Below are 14262 nucleotides of genomic sequence, written 5' to 3' on the forward strand. Positions count from 1 at the left end.
CGGGCGTCAACCGGCCTCTCTCCTCGACGTCTCTTTTTTTGATGCCCCCGTGAAATCGTCGGCGTCAGTGAGTGAGCAGATAATATCTCGCCTTGCCGCGTGTCGCCATCGCGCCCGCCTCAACACCGAGGCAAGTCAACAGGATAGGAAGACTCGCTACGATGCATTTCACCGCGTCCTTCAGTTCAGCCCCGGCGATGAAGTGTTATTGTGGACACCCACTCGAGTTCCTGCCCTGTGCGAAAAGTTTCAGTCGCGTTTTATAGGGCCCTACACTGTTGTAGAGCAAACTTCGCCAGTGAACTACCGCGTCACTCCCGTTGTCACGCCTTCCGATGGCCGCTACCGTGGCACAGAAATTGTCCACGTTTCGCGCCTAAAGCCCTTCCAACGACGTACCGCACCGCTATAACCAGCGGCCAGGTTGGCCGCTTTCGCGCGAGGGGGTAATTAGTGTGAGCAAAATATTAATCCTTCATCTTCTTCACCTGTACATAATCATCATCACTGTGCGCGTCGTCTTCGTTCAGCGCGTGGCTCAGCCGAATAAAGGCGACGAGACAACTGTGCTGCTGCCTTACAATATATATATATATATCACAGATTTTTGCATTTCATATTGTGAAATTGTGTTTTTTTCAATTTTTGATGCAGTCAAAATTTCTCTTCCAGACATGAAGTAAAGCGGACGGCACCAGTGTAAAGCAACACACTGCACACACTAAAGAGAAGCTACTGCCTGCTACAACCAGGTCATCGTGTGGACTTTTGCTGCTACTACAAGGTAAACAACACCGGGTTCAGAAATAAATATGCTTGATATACGCTGTATTGGCTTGCTAGTCTTGAGATACATTGTCATTTGTTTGTAGCAGATGATATCAATGTTTGTTCATATTTACGGTGCAGCATAATGGATTCAAACATAGAAAGCACTACACGAGTTTGGGTAACCTCTGCTGTGTCTCATGTGTTACTGTTCTGCCCCAACAGAGTCTGCACTAGAGCACTGCACGGGCCGATTTTTGCGGCCCGGACCCGTTTTTACATTGGGCGGCCCGCCCGAAGACGATCAAAACTTTTATGGCAAGACCCGGGCCCGGCCCGGGCCCGGAAATAATCTACGGTACCCGCCCGGCCCGGCCCGCCACCCCTTTACCTTAAGCCCAAGCCCGGCCCGAGCCCGACTCGAAACCGGCCCCAACCCGGCCCGAGATCAAAAAATACATGTTTTTCAGAGTTGAGAAGCCCGAGAATAACTCGCAGAAAGCCCGAGCCCTGCCCGGGCCCGCGTCAAAAACACCCTAGGCCGGCCCGGGCCCGGGTCAAAAAGCACACGCCGTGCCCGAGCCCGGCCCGAGCCCGTGAAAAAACTCCTCTACCCGGCCCGGCCCGGCCCACGGGCCGGGCCGGGCCCGGGTTTTCGGGTAAGCTCGAGCCCGTGCACTGCTCTAGTCTGCACCAAGCACATCTTGGCACTCATCACAGGAGCCCTCATATATCTACACCAACAGGAAGGGGCTGGAGCCGAACTCACAAGGATCTTACACCACGAACAAAGAAGCGGATCCAGAAGTATTTGGATGGGATACCAAGTCTACGTAGGACTGTATCAAGACTGAAAAGCGCCTCAGCCATCGTTCCACCAGCACGCATATTGGCAGAGTCATCCAGGTACCTCAACAAAAGAAATTCTTCGTGTTCAGATGCGCCTGCAACCTCTGAACAAGCATGGACTATGCTAGCCACAAGAGTTCCATCAGTTTGCCCTTCCTTAATCAGCTTCCTGGCCTTGTCAAAGTCAATTTGTGCCAAGTATAAATTTTCTTTATGAATGCAAGCTTTTTCATTCCCCGTTCTTGCTAAATATCATTCTTCTTTCTTATCCAAACATAAAGGTGAACTGATTCTTTGCTCATACTTAAGGCCCGTCATTGTCTATTACCATAACATCTTTGTAGCAGTATTCTCTACTGTACGTTGCCATGTTAAATTCCTCTCCTGAAATAGCAGATGCGGCGTCTGCATGTGTCTTGCATTAAGCTTTGCACCGTGTGGCATGTAGCATTTCACTTTTCTTAATGTTATTGGCCGTCACTGCTTGCAGAGCAGAGTGGCTTGCTGAATGCAAGCTTTCTCATTCCCATATTTAATTCTTGGCCTCGTTCAAAACTGCTCTTTTTGCTCAATAGCCTGGGTTTTTGTGCAAGCTACACTGTAGTGGTTGATTGCAGAATCTGATTGCAGAAACTTGGTCGTGGTTGCTGTGTTACATTTTTTCGGATTTGGGGGGCCTGGTAAGTTGCAGTGGGAAGCAGTCTCTCGAGGTAAGCACCTGCTCCTGCAGTCCGTACAGCGACATAGACTCCCAATTTACACGCACCATGATTGGTGCTCCCCATTCCGTCCTTTCCTGCTGCAGCCGTGTGTAAATTTTACTTGTGGCCTTCGTTGGCCGTGATTTGGCGTCAACACAGAGCAGCATACATGTTTACATGGTCCGAAGTGTATGAGTTGATAGCCACTGGGGGGTGGAAAGGCCCACAGAAGTGGCTGCTGAAGGTGATGCCCAAGAAACCGACTTGTCCATATTGAGACAAAGTGGGGCACCAAGTGTGAGCCACATATTAGCGGCCCCCGAAAGAAAAGAAACGTGCAGGCTTGAAAGGAGTTAACCCTAAAATGCTGGGTAGTCGATGTCGCTGTGTTGGCTGCGGCAGCAGATGCCTGCGTGAGCCGAATGCTTCGCAATGCAAGTTGTTTATTTTCAACGATGACTGTCGGTGCAAACAGGTGGGATATGCTGCCCAATCGGTTTGCGTTTCTTGTTGTCGCTTGTTACCAGACCACCATGTGCAACGAAAGCAAGCACAAGCACTGTGCCTGTAGTTGGACTGCTGAATGAGCCTAAGTGACCCGTGTACGTCATTACTCACTGTTACCATGTGGATCTTAGCCAATGTATAGTGTATTGTCTGAACCTTATGCGGTGATTGAATGCCGAATCTCATTTTGCTGTTATCTCACTTGTTTATGGTCGCTGTATTACGTTTCTTGGATGTGGTGGCCTGGTAATTTGCATTGGGAAGCGGTCTCTCGAGGTAGGCACCGCCTCCTGCAGTCCGCGCAGCGACATAGACTCCCAATTTACACGCACCGTGATTGGTGCTCCGCGTTCCGTCCTTTCCTGCTGCAGCCGTGGGCAAACTGTGCTTCTGGGCTTCCTGAGCCGCAATTTGGCATACGTGCTTACATGGTCGGAAGTAGTTGATAGCCAACTGGGTGGAAAGGCCCGCAAAAGTGGCTTCCGAAGGTGATGCCCACGAAACCGACTTGTGCATAAAGACAGAAAATGGGGCACCGAGTGTCAGTGACATATTAGCGGCCCCGATAGACAAACATAAACGAGCAGCTTGGAAAGGAGGTAATGCTAAAACGCACGGTAGTCTATGTTGCTGTGTTGGGTGCGGCAGCAGATGCCTGCGTCACCCGATTGCTTCGGTATGCAAGTTGCTAATCTTCAACGGCGACTGTCGGTGCAAACATCTGCTTGCGCTGCTGGTTGTCGCACGTTACCGGACCGCCATGTGCGATGACGAAAGTGAGCAGTTTACGAGCTCGCGTTTATTGTTTCAGCGTATCTCAATATGCAAATTTTATATTTGCTCTTGTACGAGAAGGTGCACTGCTTGTCTTTGACCAATAAAGTCCTACGTCCTGTTCACTCACTTGTGGTTTGTTTGTATGGGCGTCAGTAGGGGGGGGGGGAGGCTCTTTGGTCTCCTGGCAATTAGAACGCACAAGCTAATCGGCAAGGCACTGAGGCACGCCGCAACGCCAGCCGGGCGAGCGCGGCGCGTACCTGCGTGCGCGACCGGTAAAAAACGGCCATATTGGGTTTTGCATTAAAAAACATATTTCCGCTTCCTGTTTGAGCAGCGCCATCTGTCGGGTACCCCAGCGTGTTCCATGCGCTGCCGCTTCTTATTTTCGGACCACTGTGGAAGGTACAGTTTCCCTTCTCTAAAGTTGGTCTTTATTCTATGGCGCTGCATTGCACAAGGGCGTTCGTTCCCGACGCGCGCTCTCTTTCTCGTCCGTAGCTAGGGGCGCTGCATTGCACAAGGGCGTTCGTTCCCGACGCGCGCTCTTTTTCTCTCTCGTTCCCGACGCGCGCGCTCTTTATCTCGTGTCCGTAGCTGTGGTTTACCCGAATGATCCCCCGGTGCTTCGCCCACTCATCATCATTCACTTCGTGGATATGCTGTGATTTTTTTTTTCAATATGGGTGGTTGCTTGCTTCAAAATAAAACACTGTTGTAAATCCGCGCTCACGTTTCTTAGCCTCGTCTTTGTCCTCGTCTAGTGCAAATGAAGTTCTTTTACGTAACAGCTAGGCATGCGCCTTGGCAGTGGCGCAAGCGTTATCACTCTCTGGTTGTGCTCAAAAGCGTTGGCATTCAAGCTGGCGCGCGCTTTCATTCCTCTAACACTGAACCGGACAGTTCACCCGCCGCTGTTAAGTTGATGGCGAAATAAAGCCGTATTGTATTCGCTCCAACATTGCGCTGTCCTTCCGTCAGACAAGACAACTGTTCGCTTAATTCCGGAAACTCGCTTCTCTGATGAAGAGGTGCACATCGACTGTGGTTTTAGATTTCTGAATAATCATGTAAGGAAAGATTACGTGTGTTTTCCAAGGAGGATAAAAAATGTACAAAGTTCATTGTCTCTCTGTCTGTCTGGCACATCTGATCAACAAGATTGTGGCGTGAACAGCAAAATGTTTTAATAGTAACTTTATGAAGAAGCCAGGTTATTGCCTAAGACACCTGGTTAGACAAATATCATGTTCTCGATTACCCGCCATGGTTGCTCAGTGGCTATGGTGGTGGCCTGCTGAGCGCGAGGTCACGGGATCGAATCCCGGCCACGGCGGCCGCAGTTCAATGGGGGCGAAATGAGAAAACACCTGTGTACTTAGATTTAGGTGCACGTTAAAGAACTCCAGGTGATCCAAATTTCCAGAGTCCCCCACTACGGCGTGCCTCATAATCAGATAGTGGTCTTGGCACGTAAAACCCCATAATTAAATTAAATTCATGTTCTAGATTGATAATTTGCATCTAACCAAAGTGACAGCCTTACGACAAAAATTCTTGCTTAGTTTAGAAACATGGTATAGCGCAGCCTCTTTCGGGTAGCGAATTCAACTCGCATTCATTATTATGGTGCCGATAATCGCCAATAAAAGGTCCGCCAGCCAAACTCCCTCCTTTTTAGTGATGTCAACACCTCTAACTGGGGGTCATTGATGAAATGTTCGCTCTTTTTAAGGTTGCACACATTTGTCACCTGCAAAATATACCACCCACTGAAAGTCTTAAATGTGTTATGCCCTCTTCTGGGTCGTGTTTTTATAGTTAGTCTCGCATAGAACCAACTAGACCAGTTTTCACAGTTTCAGTTATGTTTTTTCATTTACTAAAACACTTGATCACTCACATTGACGAGCAATGCCTCGATCTCATTTACGCGGTCAGCGAAATTTTGAAGAGATACGTTGTCATAGTTTGAGCTCCCTGAGCTCATAAGGGCCATCAGTAGTTGATTGTATTTGATTAGTGCGTCGCCTGTTGATATTGCCACGGGCTTATGGCCAATCTGAAAGAGTAAGAAAATGTGTTTTTCTTAAATGGCGAAAGGACAATACACGAACTGTCTTTTCTTTCGTTTTTCTTTTTTTGCAAGCCGAGTAAGCGAAAATGTGTACAATAGCGTTTCACACGCTTTTACCGTAAATATAAGTAATCATGTAGAGTATGTTCTTTAGGTCTTGGCGTTTACTCATAACTGCGAACAGTGACAAGTCTCACGCTTTTACCGTACTAGAAACTACTCATGCAGACTATTTACCTTTAAGTGCTTAGCTTTATTAGTGACTTCTCGCAGAAAAAAAAAGTTACTTATGTTTTTTTTTCATTTTTTAGCACTAATGAGTCCAATTGCACAATTCACAAATACTTGTTTTTATCCAAACAGTCTTTTTGTTACCTAATCCAGAGATGTATAGCGATACCCAACACTGATATTCTATACAAACGGCAAAAGAAGGCCCGTCGCAGCAGAGATAAAGCTGCATAGGAGGCGCAAAAAAATTAAATTATGTGGTTTTACGTACCAAAACCACGATCTGATTATGAGGCACGCCGTAGTGGAGGACTCCGGAAATTTGGACCACCTGGGGTTCTTTAACGTGCACCTAAATCTAAGTACACGGGTGTTTTCGCATTTCGCCATCGAAATGCCGCCACCGTGGCCGGATTCGATCCCGCGACCTCGTGCTAAGCAGCCCAACACCATAGCCACTGAGCAACGTCGGCGGGTGTAGGAGGCGCACACGGAACTAACTTGCTAAGCTCTAAATATACTACTTGTAAATTAACTGCTACCTGAAAAAACGGTTCACATGAAAGAGACGCTAAGGGATCATGGCAACAACGTCCGTAACGGACCATTGGTGTCATTAGCCTCACGTTGCAAAGATTGTGGATCTCAACTGCAATGTGAAGCAACAATTCTCATTGGAAGCATCAGTCAGATTAAGACCGAGATGTTTATCGAGTCAAGAAATCGCGAGGCTAGCAAGGTGCGCGTATGCACGCGCTCGTCGTAGCTGTACTGAATGCTTACTACGCCGCGCGCTCCCGGCCGGGCGGCTGTATCTTGACAGCCATCTGCGACGGGGAGAGAGTCCTTCCTTCCTGCGCTGTGCTTAGCGGCTGAAGCTAAGCTCGCTCCCGCTGCCGTGCTTACCAATTATAGCATTTTGACAGCGAATTTCCGAGGTCATCGAGTGAGATACGGTCATATTTGCTTGTGCGCGCGACACGATGTTTGTTATTTTCATAGTATGCCTATGTTTACAAGCTTATACGGCCGCTAAAACTACTTTCCTTACTTCGTACAGCTGTCCACTAGTTTGATATTGCAATCGATGCTTGGCCTTTCTGGCGAGACTGCCACTTTTACCACTGCGTTTTCTCCGGGATCGGCGCAATTGGCGAGAAAGCAACCGAGCACACAAGAAAACGCATGGCAGAAGAATAAGAAACCTTTGGTTCAATAAAACAAGCATGCACCTGAATGTGTTTATATGTTTATTTTGTCACGAAGCACTTGGGGAAGTCAGCGTTCGCGACTAACAGCGAGAGCAACGATAAAGCAGCGAGAATCAGCACAGCCTTGCTTGCTTGCTTCCTTGATCCTCATCTGTGGCGCTTAACCACTACGGGGGATTGGCCAAGAAACCGGCGGTTAAAGGTTAAAGGGATGGGGGAGACGGGAAAAAAATCAGAAAAAGTAAATCAGGTGGAAGTATAGCATTTATGATAACTTGGAAAGAGATTTACAAAATTAAAATCATTGTAATTGTATATAAACAGCAAAATTTTTTTGTGGTATTAGAATAATTGCGAAACAACAATTAGCGATTTCATGAGTTATCCAATTATTTACTTCGAGAATTAACTGGGTAGTCTTTTTGTGTTACAGATATAGTCACAGAGGACCACGCAGATGTTCTTGTGGCAAAAGCCCATTGAAGAAGCCCCGAAGGAGAGGATATCTTGAGTAGTTAGAGAAATACCCAATTTACAGAATGAAAATTCGAATTTCTTCTTTCTGATTCCTAAAGCGACAATAAAATAATAGAAAGTGATCAATTGTTTCGGGTTCCTGGCAGGTAGGACACAGAGGAGATGGTGCCAGACCGGACCTGTACAGGCAAAAATTTAATGGAAGGGTTCGGCAGCGTAATGTTGTTATTGATAGTTCTAATTTACGTGTGGGGCACCATTTATTGTCCCACGAAAGAGGAGAAATGATTAAATTCCGACGTTTGGATTCTCAGTTTCGTATAATCAGCCGATCGAGAACCGAAACAAGGTTTATCTCCCTCGTCGTCGTTCTCTCTCTCATAGCCACATCTCCACTGCTCCTCATTTCACAGTACAGTTATCTCCCCCGCGGAAAAGAAAGCCATTCCGGCGACCTAGTGGTAGGACAACAGAGGTGCATCATAGTACGGCTTGAGACGCTGGACATACACAATGCCGCGTCCTCGACGGCGATGATCCAAAGATAGCTCGAGGGGTTCGACGATATAATTGACTGGAGACGTTTGGCTGATGACGCGGTATGGGCCCTGGTACTTCGACGCGAGTTTCGGTGACAGTCCAGGAGTAGGGGCTGGAACCCAAAGCCACACTAACGAGCCTGGAGCATAGGATGCAGGAGCATGGGAAGTTTCTCGATGGTGCTTCTGGCGTTGCTGGTCTTCGGACGTAAACATACGTGATAGCTTGGGACATTCTTCTGCGTGTGCTGCAGCTTGACAAGGTAGTGGTTTCCGTGGTGTCAGGGCGGTACGTAAGGATAGTGTCCATCGTGGGAAAAAGGTTCGCGTCCGTACAGGAGAAAGAAGTGCGAAAATCCCGTGGTAGTCTGCGTGGCGGTATTATAAGCGTAGGTCAGAAATGGTAGAACATGGTCCCATTTGGTTTGGTCCGATGCAACGCACATGGCCAGCATATCACGAAGAGTTCTATTAAATCGCTCGGTCATGCCATTAGTCTGCGGATGGTATGCAGTAGTGGTGCGATGAATGGTGCGGCATTCTTTGAGGAAGTATGCGCACAGCATTTCCAGCCCAAAGTATGCGCACAGCAGGGCGACCGAATACTTCATGAAGTTTCGTTCGGAATCTTCACGGATCTTCACGAGCTCTGGCGACGCCCCAAGACGAAACGAGTAAGGGTAACAAGACAAAGTTTGTCCGTCGGCACGCCTCCAGTTTCATAGGTTCATCTAGATTCACTCTTGGTGGCTATCATCCCTTGGGCGTTGCCATATGGGCGGTCGGCAAATTGGGGCTCACATGATCATACGGTCGGTGCATGCTTATGCTTTCTTTCACTTGTTTGTCGTTCCACCGAGTGCATTACATGCACGAAGAAGTTATAAAATAAATGCATCTGGTACAATAATATTAGTCACAATAACGTCGGTTGTAAGCATTTCAATGTTTACAAGATGTACACTTAATCTGTATTAGACTTATTTGTAGTTTAATACGTTTCGCGCTATACCACGAGGGGACGCTAGCCCTCCTTTTTATTTTCTTTGGATTCGATTGGGGCGGCTCGCTACGTGCTTGCGCTCGCATTTACGAGCACAGATTGGTGTGCGCCTGGTATCACACTGGGCTTTTAACAGATTGCTCATTGCTCGCGCTAAAGAAAGGCTGCGAGTAGGATGCCTCAATGCGCGCACGCGCATTGAGGCACCCTACTCTCAATGCGCGCACGCGCATTGAGGCACCCTACTCGCGATCCGTGGCTTCTTAGAAACGCAAGAAAGGGTCCTTGCAGCGCATGTGGCCGTTGAGTGCCACCACATCCATCCCAGGTGGGACTCCAGCATCGGTGCAGTTAACCCGTACGCATCACTCACGAGGTGGCGCTTCACTCTTTGACAATAACTTTATATTTTTTGGTGTGAACGCCCGCGTTGGGGTCCCAATGTTCACGCTGTGGTTCACTTTCTCCTAATGAAGATTGATGCATAGCCCCGTTAGCATCCACTAAATTTGGGATACATTTCTTTGCGGCCAATTCGTCACTATGAATAATGGTCCCCGGTTGAACATTGGCTGCAATAATGGCGCCTAGCGTCGCCGCCTTTCGTCGGCCGACCTTGAAAGTCACAGCACCCCTCTAGTCGCGCAGAACATGCCGAAGACCAAAGAGCCACCATCTTTAACACCGCCGTAATTTTGGCAGCTCGGTGGAAAGTTGTCACCCGTCATTAGGTGGCCTCGATTGTACTTTTGCTCGCCGCGAAGAATGCACTCGTCAATTTGCGCTATCTACATGGAGCCACCGAGTGGAAGTCGCGCCAGCAGCTCCTCCCTCGCGACCTTATGGGGGTAGTTCCTCCAGTCGGCGATGACGTGCTCTGATAGAGGAAACAATCACCGGTCATCTACTTCAACAGCCATATCAACGCTTTTGCTCACGCAGTACGTGAGCCAAATCATTTGCCGCCTGGAGAGGTGGTCGTCCGGACGTCCGAGGCGGTCCATGTTGGGGATGTCACTTCATTCGCCTCTCTGCCCATGCAGTGCAACGGTACCGTGCAACTGCGAAAACCGATTTCGGCACCTATTGCACCGGAAGGCAGCCCGGCGTCCATTCTGAGTCTTCCAATATAATGTGACCACTTCACCTGCGCAGGTAGCTTGGTCCGGGTTGAACACCAGGTGCTAGTAGGTGCCCCAGTACTCTGATGACGACGCCGGAAATGGCCTGAGGCTGGGGTGCGGTGGACTAGCAGCGCTTGAAACAGCAGAGAGCCGAAGCGATCGCACGAACTTTTCCTCCGCAGCCAATAGTCACACCACTCTGTGCTCGGAAAGCATAATTTGCCCACCACGCTGTCTCCGCAGACGAGGGCCTTCGCCTAACTCGTCACAGCCAGCGCACTGACGTTTTGGAAAGGCAAAAATGACGCTGAAACACTGCGTCGGTCATGTAGGTGAACGGGTCCAGACGGTCATATTGACGCTTACTGCCGCTGGATGCGATGACACAGGCTGCTGCTGCCACCGCCATATTCACGAGTTCAAGTCGAGGGGGGTTTCGCGATGTGCGAGTTTGGCACGAGTTCCCTTTTCAATCAACAACATAGGTCACGCCCCGCGCGAGTCATGTAACCCTTATGCGCGCCCACCCCGGTTAGGCCACGCCCAACTTAATTTTCGGCAACTGTGACGTGGTTCGGAACTGAGAGACATTAGCAATCTTGACCGGCGAAATAAAACACGCACAACGCACTGTCATCGGTGGTGTACTGAGCACCACTATGAAAAAAAAAGTGTCGACTTTCACTGGCTTATGCATATATCTTCTTGGGCTGTGATCGCCCACAACACGGTTCATTGCAGGCATTGTGGCGACGAAGCACACAGCAAATAATTATGGGCACGTCACCGTAGCTGCTTGCACGGCGTCGATTCACCGTGGTGGACGACTATCCAGAGCAGTGCGTAGTGTTTGCCAACGAGAACTTACCCGCCGGGGTGGCTCAGTCAGCTAAGGCGTTGCGCTGCTGAGCACGAGGTCGCGGGATCGAATGCCGGCCCCGGCGGCCGCATTTCGAAGGAGGCGAAATGCAAAAGCGCCCGTGTGCTTGCGTTGTAGTGCACGTTAAAGAACCCCAGGTGGTCAAAATTATTCCGGAGCCCTCCACTACGGCATGCCTCATAATCAGAACTTGTTTTGGCACGTAAAACCCTAGAAAGAAGAAGTCCAACGAGAACGTATCGCAGCTGTCATTTGAAATGGGTACTCTGTCATCAGTGATGTATCGGAGCCGCAGTTTCGCGAACACGATCAGCGGTCAGCGCAAACACACCCATTTCGATGGGATTTCTTCGTCACAAGCATGACACACTAAACAATTGCAACACCTTCCTGCGTTCGAAGTATAATTTCCTAACTGCACACAAAAGCGCTCACCTGCCAAAATGCGATTGCTGCGCTGTCGTTACGATATCAACTGCGATCGCTGTTAGCTCAGCAGCGGAGGCAATAGACAAGGACATAGGAGTGCACAACACACTCATATTCTGCGGACATGCACACGGAAGCACCTTCACTGGGCAAGCGATGACAAGAGATGATTTGTGTCGCTGGGCAGCACGCTCTTCTTCGCAATGCATCGCGGACACTTCGCGCACGTAGATAAACCGATGCATTTTCACCGTGCTGCGTCACTACGGAACCTAGAATACCGCACAGCAATTTTGCCGTGATAGCCGTTGCTCCCGTCTCTATGGCTAGAGTGTCGTTTCAGTTGGTAAAGCGGTGGCCTTAATAGCCGCCTTAGTGAAAGCACCTGCGGTGAACAGCCATGCTGCAGCGCTGCGTTGCCATTCCCCTAATAGACAGGGAATGGACAGATCATTGCCATGACTAACTTTATGCGTCATTATCGCATCGACTTTATCGAGAATGACACTGCAGCGCCCCTGGCGACTGCTCACCGTGTGAACTTCCTCGTGCTTGCGACCCTCTAGAATGTATCCGCGTGTAAGCATTCGCCTCACTGTCGCCACTCGCTGCAAAAATGTGCAAAATTTTATAGTTCACTCGATCTTCATATGTTAGCACAAATTTATATCATTGAAAACAAAAAAGCCATACTTTAAGAAATAAAATGCTTGTTATCTTATTTGCTGTATTTCAAGGTATTCGATTGAGGGAAAGTGTAGGTGCAAGAATCACCGCATGTGCCCTGTTCGCATTCGACGGAGGATGTAAAGATAATGCCCGAAAGAGGTGGCACGCCCTTGACGCACCAGAAAAAGGCGTGGCAAGCGGCTCACGGCAAGTGTGCAGATAGAGAGCGGGACAGTGACGGTATTGCTAAATTGCGATAATACGTTGATAACAATACGAGTCGCTGGCGCGTTTTGTTGCGCAGTCCTCTGTGCTTCAAGCGCGGAAGCACTGTGCCGCGCAGGGTGCGCCCATGTTGTCATACGCTGCTTTATCTCGACATTTCTTTTTGCCGGCTGTTATTGCACGTTCCTTGCTATCTCCGTTCACTGACTGCCATCGAGCAAACTCGGGTAAAACTCGCGCGAACAAAAAACTCGACGTATCCTGCATAGCACCCGAGGGGTGTTATGCAGGATGCGCCGAGTTTGCCGAAACTCGGGATCTTCACGAGCTCTAGCGACGCCCCAAGATAAAAGAACTAATGGTAACAAGACAGCGTTTGTCCATCGGCACGCCTCCAGTTTCATTGATTTATCTAGATTCACTGTAGGTGGCTATCATCTCTTGGGCGTTGCCATATGGGCGGTCGACAAACTGGGGCTCACGTGATCATGCGGTCGGTGCATGGTCGTGCCTTCTTTCACTTGTTCGTAGTTCCACCGAGTGCATTACAGGAACAAGCAAGTTATAAAATAAATGCATTTAGTACAATAATATTACTCACATTATTGTGGGTTGTAAGCATTTTAAAGTTTACAAGATGTACACTGAATGTGTATTAGACCAATTTGTAGTTTAATACGTTTCGCATTAAACCACGAGGGGACGCTCGCCCTCCTCTTTTTTTCTCTGGATTCGATTGGCGCAGCTGGCTACGTGTTTGCGCTAGAATTTCCGAGCACCGATTGGTGTGCGCTTGATTTTCTCACTGGGCTTTCAACAGATCGCTCGTTGCTCCTTCTCTTTCCTCTGGATTGGATTGGTGCGGCTCACTACGTGCTTCCGCTCCCATTTCCGAGGACATATTGGTGTGCGCCTGGTTTTCAGACTGGACGTTTAACAGAACGCTCGTTGCTCGTGCTAAAGAAAGGCTGCGAGTAGGCACGCTTCGAGGCACCCCAGCTGCCCCAGCTGCGAGACGAAGTGCGCTTCGGCTAGCGCATAAGTGATTTGCCGCGCGCTTACCATGTTAATTCCCGTGCTACACGGGCAAAGTAAAGTGCACTTTGAGCGAGTGCAATTCGCGGCTAGTGTCATTCGCAGGCTGCTACACGGAAACGCTTAGTGACAATGTGAGTGTGTTAGTGAGTGTGACGAAGTGTTTAGCCTCGCTAGCAATGAGTAAAAAATAAGTAAAGTATTATTGAAAAGAAAGTCAGCAATAATTTTTAATTACATTGTTTTAAATTGCTAACTTTACAAGATAATAAAGTCTGCCACACCGAAAGAAAACAAGAACAGCAAAAAACTACTCTCGCTCTCGGGCTGTTCATGACCACGCCGGGTAATGGCTGCGCAGTTGTTTGGCGGATCGAGCCGTTTTGACTGTTGCTGGTCAAGTTACTATCGTTGCCGGCGCTTGCAAAGCTTGATTGGAAATGTTGTTTCTAACAATAATAAACTGTTTTTGTGCACATATTTTTATATTAACAAATATATGCTTTCCCATCTGACTCCTGGTGGCCATTGCGCTCAGTTGGAAAGAACACTTTTCTTTCTCATGTAGCAGCGTGCTGAAGTGCACTCTCTCAAAGTGCACTTTACTTTGCCCGTGTAGCACAGGTATTGCAGGAAACCACCCATACAAGGGTCAGAAAACTACGCTTTATTTTCTTTTACTTTGTGATGCCCCTTCACACTGGCTAGCGCCGAGCGATGACTTCTAACAACCGCAGGAAAGAGTAAACTGGGTAGACCG

General features: G+C 48.7%; 1 protein-coding gene across 1 annotated transcript in view; it reads right to left on the reverse strand.

Moving 5' to 3' along the window:
* The window catches only part of LOC119439972 (membrane metallo-endopeptidase-like 1), a 306684-nt gene that overhangs the window by 267270 nt on the left and 25152 nt on the right, over positions 1–14262 (reverse strand). The window contains exon 4 of the mRNA XM_049662691.1: positions 5506–5664. Coding sequence (XP_049518648.1) covers positions 5506–5664 — 159 coding nt within the window. The remainder of the gene's footprint in view (positions 1–5505; positions 5665–14262) is intronic.

Source organism: Dermacentor silvarum, chromosome 2 (genome assembly GCF_013339745.2).
Source record: "Dermacentor silvarum isolate Dsil-2018 chromosome 2, BIME_Dsil_1.4, whole genome shotgun sequence".
NCBI lineage: Eukaryota > Metazoa > Arthropoda > Arachnida > Ixodida > Ixodidae > Dermacentor > Dermacentor silvarum.